The 19,040-nt window shown below is 37.4% G+C and overlaps 1 protein-coding gene across 1 annotated transcript in view; it reads right to left on the bottom strand.

The window, feature by feature from the left end:
* The window catches only part of CFAP44 (cilia and flagella associated protein 44), a 68,039-nt gene that overhangs the window by 32,278 nt on the left and 16,721 nt on the right, over nt 1-19,040 (bottom strand). Inside the window, exons 7-15 of the mRNA XM_063304722.1 lie at nt 18,709-18,925; nt 16,661-16,775; nt 15,058-15,222; nt 14,021-14,176; nt 12,890-12,937; nt 11,554-11,653; nt 10,371-10,465; nt 8,215-8,424; nt 7,713-7,823 (exon numbers count right to left, since the gene is read on the bottom strand). Of these exons, the coding sequence (XP_063160792.1) occupies nt 7,713-7,823; nt 8,215-8,424; nt 10,371-10,465; nt 11,554-11,653; nt 12,890-12,937; nt 14,021-14,176; nt 15,058-15,222; nt 16,661-16,775; nt 18,709-18,925 (1,217 nt within the window). The remainder of the gene's footprint in view (nt 1-7,712; nt 7,824-8,214; nt 8,425-10,370; nt 10,466-11,553; nt 11,654-12,889; nt 12,938-14,020; nt 14,177-15,057; nt 15,223-16,660; nt 16,776-18,708; nt 18,926-19,040) is intronic.

Below are 19,040 nucleotides of genomic sequence, written 5' to 3' on the forward strand. Positions count from 1 at the left end.
CTCTTCAATTCAAAATTTGTATTGTTTTTATTCTGTTGAAAACTTCTTTAATAAAAATTATTTTTTAAAAACCCTATTTTTATGTGCATACAATAATTACAGAGGGTATTATTGGTCAAATATACTGTAATACAACTTCTCAATTCGTAATTACTGTCCTTTCTGCATCGGTTAGATCCTAGAATATTATGTCCAGTTCAGGATAACACATTTTAGGAAGTATATTGACAAACTGATGCATGTCCAGAAGAGAACAATCAAGGTAACAAGAGGCCTTGAAGGTAACTTATGTGAAATGGTTTGGGTTGTTGTTGTTGTTATTATTATTGTGAGGAGGTGGAGCCAAGATGGCGATGAGGCAGCAACTGCTGTAAGGAGCTCCTCCAAGAATTACTTTTTATTGTTCAATATCTTCCACACTTACCCGCTGGTGCGACAACCTGGTGCTGTTTTATTGGAGCCCTCAACGTGCAGACAGAGTGGAGGAAAATTCTGGGACACTATTAATCATCATGGGAAAAAGAACGAAGAGATGCCGCACACATTCCGGAACACAGGCTGCTCCCAAGCCCATGAAACAGCTGAAAGTCGACAGCTACCTAACAAGCAGGCAGCCATCTCCTATAAGTAATCTAATCCCCTCCAATCTCCCTGATTGACATGATGCACGAAAGTGGGATTTACAAGCAGAGACTGAAAGCCAACAACTCATAGATTTCTCCTCCTCTATGGAAGAGGACGCACCCTCCCCACTTGAACAGACTGCTGCTATCTGTTCAGCAGCTGCACAGCTTTTACAGGATAGGAGTGAGAATACAAACTTGATAAATTTAAAGAACCAAAATATAACTGACTTTTTAACCAGACAAAGCCAGCTGACAGCACAAACTATTATTTCCATCTTCAAGCTGCTGACAACAATTAAGAACATGGTGGTTTCCTTGAGGGAAGCTTTTGAGAAGTTTAATGAAAATCAAACAAATGACAACATTGCTGAAGCACAGATTTCCCATACAAAGTGTGACACAAAGGCAGTTAGCAGGGAAGTCACAGGTAACCCTTCCCCCATATTAAGAAAAAGAAAGACAGCTAGCAATCCGAGAGAGATGATTACACAGCTGGAGAAGGGCAAGAAACAAGTGCCTATTGGCCACGCAAACAAGGGAAGGAGACAGTTAAAGTGTAAATATTACTTACAGCCTAATCAAATTACCCTAAAAATATTAAACAACAGTGTAAACAGAGGATGATGGAGATCCAAAAGAGCAATTACTTTATCTTTAAGCCAGATACTACAATGCAAAAGGTAGCTGGTCGATTTGGAAAAAGCTGAATGGCTGCCATTCAGCAGAGGCTGCAAGCGAATTTTACTTACATTCAGGCAGCCCATAATCTCTGTTTGTTGTTTATTCGTTTAGTCGCTTCTGACTCTTCGTGACTTCATGGACCAGCCCACGCCAGAGCTTCCTGTCGGTCATCAACACCCCCAGCTCCCCCAGGGACAAGTCCGTCACCTCTAGAATATCATCCATCCACCTTGCCCTTGGTCGGCCCCTCTTCCTTTTGCCTTCCACTCTCCCTAGCATCAGCATCTTCTCCAGGGTGTCCTGTCTTCTCATTATGTGGCCAAAGTATTTCAGTTTTGCCTTGAATATCATTCCCTCAAGTGAGCAGTCTGGCTTTATTTCCTGGAGGATGGACTGGTTTGATCTTCTTGCAGTCCAAGGCACTCTCAGAATTTTCCTCCAACACCACAGTTCAAAAGCATCGATCTTCCTTCTCTCAGCCTTCCTTATGGTCCAGCTCTCGCAGCCATATGTTACTACGGGGAACACCATTGCTTTAACTATGTGGACCTTTGTTGTCAGTGTGATGTCTCTGCTCTTAACTATTTTATTGAGATTGGTCATTGCTCTTCTCCCAAGGATTAAGCGTCTTCTGATTTCCTGACTGCAGTCAGCATCTGCAGTAATCTTTGCACCTAGAAATACAAAGTCTTTCACTGCTTCTACATTTTCTCCCTCTATTTGCCAGTTATCAATCAAGCTGGTTGCCATAATCTTGGTTTTTTTGAGGTTTAGCTGCAAGCCAGCTTTTGCACTTTCTTCTTTCACCTTCATCATAAGGCTCCTCAGTTCCTCTTCGCTTTCAGCCATCAAAGTGGTATCATCTGCATATCTGAGATTGTTAATCTAATTTTGCCAACTACCCAAGGCAATTGTAATAACTTTGAGAAAGATCTTATTGGCACTTGTGTCCCTTCCTTTACCAGGTGGAACTCAAATATGCAGATCATCAATACAGAGGCCCCTGGAGCAGATCCAAATCCCTCACACCAGGAATTTGAGACAGATAACAGCAGTCTAGCTCACTCAAAAATTGGCACCTCTTCCAGCTCTCCAGGCAGACCTCTGCCTCAGGTACCAGAGGAAATTATGGTAAAGGCAGTCCCTGAGGTAGAAGACCACCACCTGAGACTGAGACAACCCCTCTGGCCACTGACACAGATATGAAACAACAACCTGTTGATGCTTACCACCCTATGTGTAAGCCACCACACAATTCACCTGAACCCACACAGCAGCAAGAGGGGGTTGAAGGAAGGCTAAATCTCAACCAGTGTGTCTTTCTAGATACTGAAGGAATGCTGGATCTTATCCTACCTGTAGAATAACTGCATGAGCCACACCATCCAACTACAGATCTCAGCACAATGCCAGTTATCCCTCCTGACATCAAACAAGGAAGTTCTATTCGGATATTGACATGGAATATAGCTGGATGGAAGAATAGAATGTCAGATGGAGATCTGTTGGAATTCCTCTCCAAATTTGACATCATAGCACTCCAAGAGACATGGCTAACCACCAGTGATGAGGAAGCTCACTTAACAGGCTTCAGATCCTGGTCTATACCAGTGTGCAAATTTTATTCAAAAGGGCGGGTCTCAGGGGGATTATGTGTACTTGCTAAGGCAGAGCTGGGTTGGCAAGGGCAGCAATTGGTCCTCAGAGAAGACCCCTTCTATCTCCTAGCTATCCAATTCAAATACAAATTATTTGAAGTGGTGCTGCTAAATGTATACATACCACCATACTCCTCTCTGTTTGGGTGCAATTAGAAAAGACAGTCCATCTCAAAGCCACTGTGATCCTACTGGGAGACTTCAATGCTAGGGTGGAGGCTTCTTTGTATGATTACGTACACTTGGGCATCATACCTGAGAGCTACTTAACAAACGACCCACCCTGGCACTCCAGAGACTCTAAAAGGAACATGACTGGCTCCAAACTGATCTCTTTGATATATACATGCAACCTTCACATCCTAGGAGGCAAAGGCAGCTGCTTCACATATCCCTTTACCTTCCATCCTGGGAATGCTAGCAGTGTTTTGGATTACATATGTGTCTCAACAGACAAAACAAACTTATTCTCATTCAAGTTCACGTGAGGGAGGACAGCAATCATCAACCAATTGCAGTTAAATTCTACGGTAACTCCGATTTATGATCGCCAACAACACACAAGAGGTTACTTACTAACCTTGAAGTGAGGCAAGACAGGAAGCTTAAATGGACTAAGGTGGATACTAAGGCAATTTCTAATTTTATGAACTCTGAGAGGGCCCAGTCTTGGGTGAACATGGTTGTTGCAACTACTCAAGACCAAAATAGAATCCTTACTGGATATGCCAATTTGTGCAGCACATTAAGAAACTTTTTAATAGATAAACTGCCAGTTAAGAACCAATAGCCCATAAGATCTAATTTGTTCGATCTTGATTGCTCTCACTCAAGGAAGACCCTAAGAGCAGCTATGCGTCTGGTTCAAAGAAACCCCACCCCAAACAACCACGCCAAGATGTTAAAGCTCAGACGCAATTATAAGAAACTAACAGCCAAAAAGAAGGCTCAATATACAGCTACAGTTTGGTCTGATCTAGAAAAGTCAGCAAAAGGGTCTAATCCAGTCATATTTTGGAATATCGTATCTGGCATCTTGAAGCAGCGTAAGCTTCTACTTGATATCCCCATTTCAGCTTCAGTCTGGGAGAATTTCTATACTACCCTATTTGCCAGCTCCAAGCAGGACTATCCTGAAAAGATGACTACTGAGCCTCTGACCCTTGATAATCTTCCTCCTCGGCTACCAGTGACAGTGACAGAAATTAAACACATCATCCACTCACTGAAACCCAATAAGGCACCTGGCGAAGACTTCCTACCACCAGAACTTTTCAGGACACACACTGACTGATGGGCTCCACTATTGGCAGGACTCTTTACATACATAGACAACACCGGTCATATTCCAGCAGGATGGGAACTTTCCATCATAGTCCCCATACACAAAAAAGGAGACAAGGAAGACCCTAAAAATTACAGACTCATAAGCCTTACTGACATAACAGCTAAGATGTATGCAAAACACCTCCTGAGAAAAATAGAGGACTGGGCAATCGAGAAAAATATACTAGTGGAAGAACAGGCTGGGTTTAGACATGGGCACTCCACAACAGACAATTGCTTTGTTTTACACCATCTTATCACTAAATATACAACTGATGGAAGGCACCTGTTTACATCTTTTATTGATCTTAGCGCGGCATTTGACTCCATAAATAGAGATATCTTATGGAAGAAGCTGGCCAAGTTAAATATGGAACCTAGACTTTTATATTTGATAAAGGCCCTCTACACAAATACACACTTGAAAGTCCGTACCGGAGTCAATGGCTCTCTTACACAGAGCATACCCACCCACAAAGGTGTCAGACAAGGATGTATCTTGACCCCGATGTTGTCTAATCCCTATGTTAACGACATCCCAGGATTTCTCCGTTCTACGGATGTTCACATGCCAAAGATCCTCAACAGACATATCAATATCCTCTTGTATGCAGATGACATGGTTTTGATGGCATATTCCCAAGTAGGCCTGAGAAGATTGATGGGGAAATTTAGTGCTTACTGCGCTACAAACTTCTTTAACATTAACAAGTCCAAATCCAAAGTGGTGGTTTTTGGGGAAAGACGGGCCAAATACAATTGGCACTTGGATGGGGAGCCTATAAAACAAATAGACTCTTTTTCATATTTAGGGGTGGTTTTTACAGATACAGGGCCTTGGGCTAATCATTACAAGCAAAGTTCTGCAAAGGCCACAGCAAGTTCTAAAACACTAATTAAACTACTTAGCTACAATCACCCTTGCTCTCTGCTCTCCATTCTGAAGGTCCATAAGGCAAAAGTTGTACCCGTGCTAACAAATGGTGCCGAATTCTGGGGCCTATCAAAGGCCTCCTTACTTGAACAAAATCAAGCACGCTTCTTAAGAACTATTCTGGGGACTGACAGGAATACACCTGCAGCAGCAGTAAGAGCTGAAACAGGCACCCATTCCATCTATAGTCAATCAGTAACCAAAGTCTTCAACTACTGGTGGAGGATTCTCCCAATGGAACATGATAAATTACCAAAAATGTGCCTTGAAGAATAGATGGGCACACCTCAACCCTCCACATGGATCAACCAACTCCTCCAAACGATCGCATTCCTCGGCTTTTCATCACAATACTTACTTTCAGCCAGAGACCAGGCCAAAGCAATATTCAAACAAAGAGTCTTGGATGTTAATGCCCAAACAGACATTGAGTCATTTGCACACAATAGGTCATCGAAATGGCTGGCCAAACATAAACTGTCCTTTCAAATAGAAAAGTACCTGATGCAATACCATAGGATAGCTCTTACTAGAGCAAGATTTGAGCAGTTAGATTCTATGGTCAAATACGGACGATTTCACCAAGTGCCTTACCTTGAGAGGACATGTGTTTGTGGAGCGCCCAAAGTAGAAGACATTGCACATGTCCTATTTAACTGCCAACTATATGCCCCAGCAAGGGTTCAGTACCTTCAGACACTAATTAACAGAACCACATACTGGGATCGTAACAAAAGACTATGTTACTTTCTCCAGGGCACGTATGTGGTCAATAGAACTGTTAAGTTTATAGTTAGGGCTGTCCAACTGAGAACGCATTGGGGTGGCATGTAAAGGTGACGAATTCATTTAAACTCACATTATTTCTGTATTTTATCACTTGTTTTATCACATCCTGCATTCTTATCTTACAATTTTATCTCTATTTTATCCTACCGTATTTTATCATATTTTATCTCACCATAGTATATTCTAGTTAATTTTGCTGTTTTTAGCTGTTTTATGGTATTATATTTTATATTTTATAGTGGCTGATGTCCAACTTTCTGATATGGTCATTTGACTAATCAATAAAGTTATTCTGTACTGTGCTTATTATTATTGTTATATTACATAGGCTTCTATGCTATTCCAAACAAAACAACTCAGAGCATTTTACAGTTACTGTAAATGGGCACTGGGAATTATTAGCCTGAAGAAAGATTTCAGGAAACATTATAGTTATCCCTCAATAACTGAAGGGGTGTTATTTAAAACTTAGAAGACTGGACAGAACTGTTCAAACTGGTACAGAAGACATGGCAAGAAATAATGGATTTAAATTACAAAGAGGTAGATTTCAATTAGGTATCAGGAAAAATGTTCTAATGCTATGTTATTCAACAGATGCGTGCCTGCCTTGGGAGATGGTAGACTCTCCTTCTTTAGAGGTATTTGAACAGCGGCCACAAGTAAAAAAAATTGTAATAAAGAATATTTGCAGTGGGCAGGGACCTGAATTAGATGATCTACAAGATCCCTTCCAGTTGTTACATTCCATAATTCTAGAAATGCTAAGAGGGCTTCCTTAAAATCAGCTTCAGTTTTTAAAAGGTACTGATGGCAGTTTCCTAAAAAGTCAGCATTGGGAATGACATAATAAAAAATAAAAACAAACCTAAGTAATGTTATGCTTTATGTACAAATGTCAATGTTCACAGGTGGATAATTATATGTAAGAATGTCCAGGGTCAGATTGTTTGAAATGTTAATAATAAAGTTTGTTTGCTGTAGAAAACAGAATGTATACTTCAAATATAGACTCGACAAACTTACTGGCAATATAATAGTCTTTCAGAATGATTAAAAATGAATTGTATCAATGTAATTCATTTACAAATTAAAACAATGCACTAATAAATACATTACAGAATGTTCAATTTTTTAAAATAGTCTTTATCTCAAAGCACTATGATTAACTTACACAAGCACTTCCACATCATCACAATTTTTACCCAAACCCTTTCCAGTCTTACTTTCCACTTTGTTCTGTCCATCAATATACTGTTTTGTTTCTTACTTAATAATATGACATGTAAGACATTAGATCTGACAGAATTTTCCTATTTCTTGGATCTGAAATAACAACTTTTGATTATGTTTATTTCTGTATCTTCATAGGTGCAGTTTCCAGGCACAGTCTTTTTTTAGCATGACAATGATAGTGAAATTAAAAAGAAACAGATCTCTCACAATTAAGTAAATGGGAAAAAAAGGCAGATGAGATATAAAAGCACATGGAAATAAATGCACATTAGTCCAAAAATTATACTCTTTACTACTATTAAAATGTTCATCAAATCACTTAGAATATATTATTTAGATCAATATTTAAATACATGCTTATTTAAATAATATAACTTAAATCCTACAACACTAGATAATTGTACAGAGCAAAATTAAACAAACATGAAGTACATGGACTACAAAAACAAATTAGCTACTCACATGAGAATGGGGAGACCACTGCAATGCCTGCACTGGTCCTGGAACACTAATGAATCCAATAGGATCATATTTGTCTTCAACAGTAAAGAAGAAAACAGTTTTATCTTTACTCTGAAAGAGAAAAAATGGGGTATTAGCAAAGTCATGCATTGCAAAGGTAGCCACATGTACTGTATGTCCACAGACACAGGATCCTTTTCAACCATTACCCAATTTGTTTTGCAACAGAGGGTCATCAGAAATATGCATCCACCATCTTTATCAAACTTTAAAGTAATACATAGGAACTCACTGCTTCCCTCAAATTCATTTCAGGCCAAACGTTTTATCACCTGAAGTCTTGGATCCACCAAATAATCAACTTAGATTAGGTCCAAGGGTACTGATCCTACTTCTAGAACTTGGTTGTAAGGCAAAGATACCAAGTCCTGCTGCTCTCTTCATGTTCTTTTTGAATTCATGTGGCCTATTAACAAGTAATCATAGAAAAGTCAATACATACCCCTGTGGCTAGCACTTCGCCATTACGTTCATAGGCCAAAGCTGTAACTACAGATACATGAGGTTTAAAAGCCTGTTTCAGACGCAAGGCTGCATCTCCTACATTTTCCCGTCCAGCAATGACAGGGAGTCCTTTTGGATTATAAAGTTCAATTATGCGAACAATGCCATCCTGAAAACCTACAGCAATTATACCTCCTTTGGGATTCACCTTAGACAAAAAAAAATTGCATTAATATAAGATACCTACAGACGTCTCCTAAATCTGTGACAAATTTATGATACATAAAGCTAGCTGATATGCATAAAGAACAATTTCACATAATTGTGATTGACATTTTATTTCCAAAGGCAGTATTATATTGAAATATAATGTGGAATACAAGCTCTACTCTGCAGAAATATAAATCAAAGCACTCCTGACAAATGGCTAGGTAGCCTCTGTTCGAATACATTCAGTGGATGGGAGTCCACTCCTTCTCTGGATCATTGGTTCTGTTATCAAATTGCTCTTAATATCATTTTTTAAAAACATTCAAATGGAATCTGCTTTCCTGCAACTTAAATCCATTATTCCATGTCCTGCATTCTATAGTTCTATACAGAAAACAGATCTTGAACCTCTTCTATGCAACATCCTTTCAGGTATTTGATGCGTGTCATCCTATTCTCCGACAGTCTTCTCAAAACTAAACATCTCCAATTCCTTCAACCTCTCTTTATAGAAACTAGTTTCGTGATCATCCTCATTACAGAATCTTTCTCAAAACGTGATACCCAGCAACAGAGAACAGGGAGAAACAATTACTTTCTGTAATTTAGAAGCTATACTTCTAGCTTCCAAATACTGATGTAACCTAAAAACATGTTCAGTTCTTCAGCAGACACATCAGACTGTTGACTCTTATTCAGTTTGTGATCAATTACTGTTCCAAGATTTTTAAAAGCATTATTACTTAGCCAGTACTATCACCTAGCTTTATTCTATACTTGTGAATTGGAGTTTTATTTGTTGTTACCATGCATCACCAACTATTACAACTCTTCTCTTTGTCTTAGTATAGTATGCAGATGCATCCTCTCTGCCCTTTGAGGATCCACTATCTCCTGTTCTACAGTTTCTTCTCTGAGAATTTGCAGAGCTAGTTTCTTCGGCAAAGGCCTGAAAACTGTTTCTGAGTTCCATTTATGCAAACTATCTCCTATTATCTTTTCTTCTCCTTGTTATTCTAGTCTCTTGGATTTGCTCTTTTGTTTGACGTCTTCCTTAGGAAAGTTGATTTCATTGTCAGTTTCTCTTGTAGAGCCTCTTTTCTTGGAACTAATAAATCTTGATCCTCTCAGCAGCTGAGGTGTGGCTACTCTGTACTCCAGTCTTTCACTTTTTCCTGATTTCCTGTTTTCCTTCGACTTTTTCCTTTAAGGACTGCTATGAGTTTGTATCTATTGCAAAGATATGAAGGTTCTCCTCAGGTTGGAATACAAACTTACAACAGCACTGCATGTCACAACTGTGACACTTGTATGTTGATCTTCATTTTTACTTTTTCAAGCACCACCCTTTTTCTTCTTCAAAGACATACTTAGTCTCACATACATACATACATAGATGGAGAGAGAGAGAGAGAGATTTCATGCAATAGTAAAAGCAACCATACAATATACATTTAAAGAAAAGGAAAACAAAGGAAGTGGATAAGTATAAAATAGAGGAAAGAAAAGAAGAGAAAAAGAAGAAAAAAGAAAATATATAAACGATCGGCTTCCAACTTCTTTACAGAGTTACAAACAAATTTATCATCTATCCTCCCTCTTTCAGGTTATATCATAATTCCTTTCTTCCCATATTGTTCCCTTTCTAATCATCAAATCCATAAATCACCAGTTCATTTTTTTTCCATTTTCAGCAAAAAGTCCATAAAAGGTTTCCAGTCACTAATAAATTTATTCATTCATTGTCTGAAAGTGTGCACATTTATCTAAAATCAAGGTACAAAAGTTCCTAGACCCAGTCAATAAGAAGAACATGGATCGGAGAAAAACTCAAGCAGTCGCTTTTTCGATTTCATTGAGCATCATCACTATAAACAATTCATTTTTGACACTTTACATCAACCAGATTTAATTCATGTACTCCTTTTTCTTGTTTGTACTTACCACTGTTGGAGCCCAGGTAAGTGCTGTTCCTCCCTGTTTAAACTTCATCTCAGCCAACTGCACTTTGCCAATGAAATCATAGATGCGCACTGAACCTGAGTTAGATAGTTGACAGATCAGGAAAAGAGGAAGGAAAGATTAAACATTAGAGTGAAATCTGAATTATTTATTATCTATCTATAAAAGTATATGTTGCCTCAATTATCAAAATAACTATAGTTGGCTTACACATTAGGACTAAAACAATAATAAAATAATAAAATAGAGTAGTAATACATAGTAATACTAAGTGCAGTACTTATGTACAATTACAATAGTAATACATTGCCACACATCATCTTTCTTTCCTGTTTTTTTCTCCATTAAAATTCTCATAATATCCTAATTTCACATTTTTAAAACTGTTCAGAATAATTTCTAGAGATAGCCTGATTCAGAAGTCAAGACAGCTTACTCAGAAAGGTAGTTCCAGAAAACCTGAGTATATTTATAGTATATCATCTATATCCCTCTAGAAGGTACAATTGCTATCTTTTGCTTCTAGGGGAGGAATCTTTCTACTGCAGAAAGATTTCTGCCATTCACAGAAAGGAATCTTTGGTTCAAATCCACTCAATTTTCTCATGAACAAAAAGAGAGTTACAGAAATATGTGTCACATGGATCGTAAAACTCAAAGACTGTTTAACTTGTTGCCTTTTAAGTGCTTGTAGAAATTATTATTACTATTAAATGCCTAATAAATTTCAAGGTTTATTTAGAAACACTCTTTGGTCAAACATACTGATATTAAAAATTTGACTTTTTTTTCCAAAGTTAAATAAATCTGGTCATTACAATTATATATTCCCATAAAGAGTACACACTGCAGAGCAAACATAAACTACTGCTTCGAATACTACGAAGTTGGATATGAAAAAAAAAATTAACCTGGCTCTTGTGGGTTTGTAGCCTTCCTTCTCCAGTTCTATGCTTTTTAGACAGTGGTCAGTCTGCCTGGGGATAATGAAAATTGTAATCCAACACATTTAGGTGTTGAAGAATTGGAGAAGGTGGAATTTAATTACACTATTAAACAGGGAACGGTCCTCCTCAACACAACTAATTCATATAACTAATCTTTACCTTTAAATCCATGAGAAGAGGAACTAAAAGCAAAAATAGAAGGAGAAAGGTATACTTACGGTCAAGAGCAGTAGTTGCCAAGATATATGTGACTGGAGAGACACTTATGGCTTCTATCTTTCCGGAATGAAAAGTAAACAGGCATTCTGGATCGTGAGTCTATAATGGAAATCATTAAAAAGCCTGTCAAAGGGCTACTGATAAAATGATTTAACAAGGTACATGTATTCTCTTTCAGTTGTTTTGGTCTATCAGATACTGAACTTTTAGTATTTATTATCAAAGTTTCTATTTGTTTACTGTCTGGACATATTTCCCCCCACGTTTTCATTACACACAAACACTGTGACAATTAGAACAAGATTTTCTCAAGAATTATTATATTTCCCATATCATGAGTCTATTGTAACCTAGAATTCTTAATTTGTTTTCGTATAGTGGCTAAGATGCTGAGCTAGAAACCAAGAGACCCTGAGTTCCATTCTCCCTTAGGCATGGAAGCCAGCTGGGTGACTTTGGGTGAGTTGTTTCTCTTAGCCCAACTCACCTCATAGGGCTCTTGTGGAGAAAATAAGAGGCTGGATCTTTAAGTATGTATACCACCTCAAGTTGACCAAAAATAAAGGTTGGATAAAAATCAAATAAATAAAAGATTATTCATACTTCTTACATATTGAGGCATTACATATTGCATGTACTATGCACATATGGGCATGCATGTATTCAAAGTTATACAGTCTCTTAAAACATATACATTTTATCTTAAGTCATTTTATCTTCACTCAATTAGTTAATGCCCTGTCAAATACTTCAACTGTAGATTCATTCTTCATATAGCCAGAAACATGTTCCATGTTTGTATAGCTAAACATGTATTTCTGTCATTAAATATCTCATAAATTACTATTCTTACTGAATTCCACATTGCATATAATTATTGCAACTGGAGCTTTGGCTGGTTTGATATTTATTCTATACTGTTAAAGTAAAAATATCAATTATAAAATAGTATCTATTTATTACTATTTACATCTTACCTTTGTACCCAGAGGGCACTAAGAATCTATGTTCATGTTACAATATAGTTGCTCTACAAAGAACCCTGATTTTTCTTTTAATTTTGTCCTTTTCATGGCACATTGTAATGTACTTGACAGTGCATAGGTTCAAATCTGGCACTCCTAACTTCTATTACTTTTTTCCCTCTTTATACTATAAATAGAAATATGAAATACTAGTCAGGTCACTTAAAATCACTAGTGACATTTTAAGTATAGTTTGAATTATCACTAGTTACTAGTGATTCTGTAAAAGTAGTTTCTGTTTATTCATCACATATATCATATAATGGAAGGGTACAGCAGAAAAAGGGAATATGAAGTAAATAAAACTTACAACATTTGAGAAACTCAAATCAAGCTTCCATATAGCTCCATTGGAATCCTAAAACAGAATAATTATAATACTTGGTTATTAATCCATTTTTTTCTGTCTTAAAACCATAGCTCTGATTTAGAGAAAATTAGCTATGCCTTTTCCACCAAAATCAACAATTTGTCCAATTTTATTTGGACTTAAATGCCAAGGTGCATATAATGCTAAAGACATTAGAAGTGCTGCATAACTTTAAATTTTTTTACAGATTAAACAGAAAGGACAAGGATCAGAATCATGCTATGTGCAGAACTTAGTAAATTCCTCTTCCAACAAAAATCATTAACCCTTCCCTCCATTGGCCCAAAAGGGGAAATTCCCCTTGGCACCAATGGGAGCTTTCCTCTTGAGGCTAACAGCAGCATTTCAGGATTTTCCAAGACTGTAACACAAAAATGAATAAACCGCATCTCCATCTGCGCAATCCTGAATCCGAATAATGATCATTTTAAGTACTCATTGACAAATATATTGTTTGATTATAAGAGGGATTTTTCCAATATACTGTAACACTATTGTAATAAGGAAGTTGGTATTGCTCTATTTGTATTTAGTTAATATAATCACTCCAAACAACAGATGACATAGAGTTTTGAAGTGTGGGGTTTTTTTGATCTGACACTTGAACAAGGATGAAAATCAAGTTTCCCTTCTACAATATAAAAAATATCCCTCAAGCATGGGTGAACAACTATTTATCTTGAATTCACAAGAGGAAAAAACACATTAACTTCTATAAACTGAACACTGACTCAGCTGTCATTTCCTGCGAAACTCAGGTGAGTGGACTATATTTTAAATTTTAGAAGCATGTAAGGTTTTAAGAATTTTACCATACTGTATACTTAAACAGTATTAGCAATTTAAACTATAGGAAAATACAGAAATATCATCTCACAAACACTGAAGCAGCATTTAAGCTTATTATTAAAGTTATTAAAGTGAGAGTAAAAAATCTTGTCTTATACCTCGTCCTTCCAATTTAGCATTTCCTTTCTAAGATACAGAATACAGAACCATTTTTCATACTTCATATGAGAATGAATACTGATGATAATTACCATATTCACTAATGATTAGAATAGCTCTCACCTGGGCATACCAATATGGTTCTCCCCGTTCATGAATTTTCATCATAAAATTCAGATTGACATTTTTACCAACTAAAAGTTCATTTATGTGTTCCATCTCCACAAGTCCAGTATCATCCACAATATCAGCCGTGTCTATTGTTTCAAAATCCCAAACCTTCACAAAAGTTTAGGGGGGGAAAGAGGTTTGTTATTGTTTCAAAATGCTAAAGCATCATGAGAGAAAAATGGACATTTCAAAAGGACTTTTTTCTACTATGAAAAGCTGTACAGCAGGGCCGCAACTGGGGGAGGGCAAGTGGGGCATGTGCCCCGGGCACCACGCTGGAGGGGCACCAAAATGAGTGCTGGGTGGGCGCCAAAATGGGCGCAGAATCCATGTTTGCCCCGGCTGACACAGACCCTAGTTGTGGGCCTGCTGTACAGAAATAAAATAAGCAAACCAACAGACAAATAAATGTTATTGATATGACTACTGATTTAAAACAGCAATATTATTTGCATTCAGGTAAATAACATGCAGTTTTAAATAAGGCCCTGAGAAAATATGAGCAGCCTTGAAACTCAGCTTTCTCCATGGTACAGTCTGACAAATAAATCTCTCTGCAGCTATTTGTATTTCAAGGGAAGCTATCAGGGACAGTAACAAAAATGTTAAAATGCATATCCTTAATATGCTAATAACAGCTTTTGAGATGTCATATTTTGCCAGAATACTGGCAGAGAAACAATTAAGATCTGCCTTCTCACCCCTCAGAGTTAGTCCTAACTATTACTGAAATTGGAACAAGGATCTTTTCTATGGTGGCATCTACCCTGTAAAATACTTCTCCAAGAAACACTTGGGATCAGTGTTATTAACTCCCAGGTACCAGATTAATGAACAATATTTCCATAGAATTTATTAATAAACAGCAGTCACTATAAATACCTCTATTCAGCATGTAGAATAATAAATACTGCCTTTAAGTCATGAATAAGCTAGGGTGCAAGATTTATTTGCAAATTTAGTACACTTGTTTTGAAAAGAAAACTCACCCGGATGTATCCATCTGATCCAACAGTAATCACCTCTCCCTCATCCAGAATTAACTGATTAATAGAGCCATTGTGACAATTTTTATGGCCAGGTCGACAGAGTTCCACTTTTATGAGTCCCCCTTCCCAAAGAAGCAAATTACCCCATTCTGAACCTGAAAGTACCTTGAATGCAGATGAAACAATATTAATTGGTATCATAAATGCAAATGTGTTTACCAGTAGGGACCCAGTAAACAACATACTTTCTATAATAGCTGAACCACTTTTCCTATAAATAGGAATTCTGTCTTTGTGTGCTACTGAGAAATTCTAAGACGACAATTTTGTGCTGATGAAGAGCATACCTGGCAAAGCACCACAGATATGTCCTGTTCAATACCATGAATAGCTGATATCGGCCATGATGCAAACAGCTGCCAAGTATATCAAAGACCTTGGATATACCCAGTGGAATATTTTCAATTTTTCCCCATGATTTGTTCACCCCATATCATAAGACAACCTGCTTTGGAAATTCCCCCAGTTTTAGAATATATTTATTTGGTTTAAGTTGCTGCATTTCTACAAAAGTATATGTAATAGCAGTCTTCCCCACAGGTCTGAAGGTTGGAAGGAAATAGCTGGAAATATAAACAGAAGAACTTCATATTGCATTACTATCAGCATTTTGTAAATATGATTTGTCAAATACATCATTCTAAAGGAGGATATATGGGGAAACTCCAAGGGGCAGATCTGGTCTATGGACTGAAGGTGCCCCGTATCTGCTATGCAATCTGATATTATATGGGAGAAAGAATACCTGCAGTAATATGAACCTCCACGGCACTCTACTAATGACCTGAGATTATTATCTGAGTTTCTTCTATAGGTGTTCCTACCTTCAGAAATGGAATGGGTGTTGATGAATGTGGCAATAACCTCTTCTATTGTAGAGCCCTAAAAAGGATTCTTTTCACTAGGAAGGCTTATTAGGCAAACTAATTAGGCAAACTAGTTTTCATTTCCTGGGAAGTTACTGTATTACTGCTGATGGACTGGAATACTATTATTTAGTGTCATTTTTATTGTTTCTGCATGAAAATGTCTGCACTGAAAACAAGCATATTGTATAAATATGCGGCTGTATCCAACAGTGGCATTACCATATCAGACAGTACATCCAGTCATGCAAGGTACACCATGCAATGTGGTGTCAATCCTCCTTACTTACTGCAGCCACTTCTGTGATATTGAATGAACTTCAGCAGCCCTTGCTTTGGAAAGCAATAGTAAATGGGAGAAAATTAACAATAAAATAAATACTGTATTATGGGAGTGCCATCAGTAGTACCAGGCAACATAATTTCTGACTGGAGTCCACTAGGTTTCAAGTGGTACATAAATCATTTAAATAAATAAAATAAATGATTCCTCACCCAAAAATTATACTATAGGACTTTTTTTTAAAGCTTACATTGTTTAAATCTAATTTTTAGCAATGCCAGAAAACAGAAATGTTATAACTTCACATAAATCTGGAACAGACTAAACATTAATAGAGCTCTAAGGGATTCATTTTATCATGTGGAAAAGTTTAAGGGTGGAAAATGCTTCTCACCTTACCATCGGGAAGCTCCACATATCCTTCAATATCTGTCAGAGATGTTTTTCCAAACCTACCCAATGCCCCTTGTAATTTCAAGCCAGTAAAAGTGAGAGCCATCCTCCAAAACCTGGATACACAACCATCAAAATTATGTTCTAATTAGTTTTTCCAGTAGAATTATGTCAGCCTTTTCATAGGCACCAAAACAACCGTAAAGATAGATCACTGTTTACAGAACAACCCTAACTGTTCCTGTCTCTTCCAAATACTTCAATACAGTTGTGAGGAGTGATAAAAGTTTTTAGGTTTTAGCCAACCACTATATTCTTTCAAGCCAAATCAATAAATGTGGTTAGTGGTTAAATGTGGTTAAAATCTGATTTGGGAAAACAATCCAAAATTTTAAACTACTAAAGTAGCTTTGTTTTTCCAAATTATTGCTAAAGATAACTACAGTGTGTCTAGGATCAGACTAACAAGCAACCACAGTTAATTAAAACTAAAACAAATAAGTGAAAAGAGAGCTTAAGAGCACAAGTTCAGAACTGATCTTTACCACTGTACACACAAAAAAAATGAATATAACCTATTGCATATGTTTGTCACCAATCAATTGGAATTAAGAGCATTTTCATTTGCATCTTATATTTTAGTGCTGATTGAGTACAATGCGTGTAACTTATACCTATGGGTAGTGCCATACCACCATCATTTTCACTCCCAGAAACTGCTCTCAGAAGCAGTTTGAAGGCAGTCTACGATTGTCCTCACTTTTGCCAATTTGAGATGCTAAGAACAAAGAGCAAAATCACTGTCTACCCCAGTTACTGCAAATTCCACAGAAATAAAAATCTCCTCACCTGCCAATTCTCACTGCTGACAAGGTCTAAGAAAGTTAAAAACAAAAAAGCTAAGCAGTGTGGCATTTTGCACTCTTTACTACCAGCAAGAAAACAGCAAGGAAACTGACAAAATTCTTCTCAATTCCACTTCTGCTTTTTCCTTTGGGCTACTGAGAGAGAGCTGCAAGGGAGCATTTTATTCACAGTACATGAAGCTCAGGAGTTGGAAGACTGAGGCACAAGCTCTTTTCCATGAGCCACACTATCTCAAACTAAACCAAAACCTAGCTTCACTCAGGTCTCCAACAGGGCCTACGTCAGGGAAACACAGGACATCTGGAAATGTTTTCAAAATGGATCAAAATTGTAATGTCTTTATGGATTTAAACACTTTATATTATTTTAAATCATAGGTTATCATTTTGTCATGATTCAGGATGCTTTATATTCATGATACTGCCACTCACACATCTGCACAAATTTTTTTGCCATGATCTGCACTGAATAGGCAAAGCGATTTCTTTAAAAAATCAGGAAACAGTCCAGCTTATTCTATACACAAAAGATAATTTGATCTGATGCTGACACTGTCCTTGAATATCTCCACAAAACCAATGGGTTTCCAGTCATCTTAGAAAGCCCAGCTGATTAACATACACCGTTAATTAGCTATATTCCTGCTACAGAGGAAGCACTAAAACAATAATTGTGCAAAGTTTCCTTTGGAGTTGGGTGGGTGGACTAAGGCTTCCTGTTAGCAAGCATTCCTGCTTTGTACTACTTCTGGGATTCCCACTTCCTGAAGATAATTATACTGCATCTTCACTTCCCCACAGCACTTTCTGTCCCCCCTCCTTCTCAGTGAACAGCAGAACGGTTCTTCCATTTCCCTGGCAGTTGCTTGTCAGCAGGCTTTATTTTTTTCTCTCCTCCCCAACCCTGAGTGCAAAACAGTAACATGACAAGATAAAAAGCAGTGACTAGTGTGAGATTCTGTTTTGGCTTTTGCTGACTGGCTTGGTAAAAGAACTACTGACCACTGCTAGTAATTGGTGGTTTGTGGGGTCATTTGGGGTAACTGTGCAGCAGTGCAAAAAGTATTATGCTGGAGGGACAAAGCCTGCAGCCACTGAATCAGTTCCCTATTAGTACTTTCCTCATATCGATACCCTTTTGATAATCTTTTTTTTAAAAATAAACCAATGGTACTTGGCTTACTTGATGTGGCCTGAACCAGATGTGGTAAGTTGTTCTTCATTTTCTGGAGAAAAAGTGACTTTATAAACATCTTGTGAAAATGCTTTTGATCTCAATATAATCTTTTCCTGTTTCCAGTCCCAGACTGTCAATGTATAGTCAGGGCTACTCCCTACAGTAGCTATCAGGGTGCCAGAACGGTTAAAGTCAGCAAATGCATATGCCTCTTCTGTTCCACCTGGAAATAAGGCAAGATAACCAGTTTCTCAGTGCAGTGTGCATAACCAAGAAAACATCCCAATTTTCCACCCATTAGCCCTATCAGCAACTAGGCTTTATAAATGGCAGATACA

The sequence above is a fragment of the Candoia aspera genome, chromosome 5 (assembly GCF_035149785.1).
Source record: "Candoia aspera isolate rCanAsp1 chromosome 5, rCanAsp1.hap2, whole genome shotgun sequence".
Classification (NCBI taxonomy): domain Eukaryota; kingdom Metazoa; phylum Chordata; class Lepidosauria; order Squamata; family Boidae; genus Candoia; species Candoia aspera.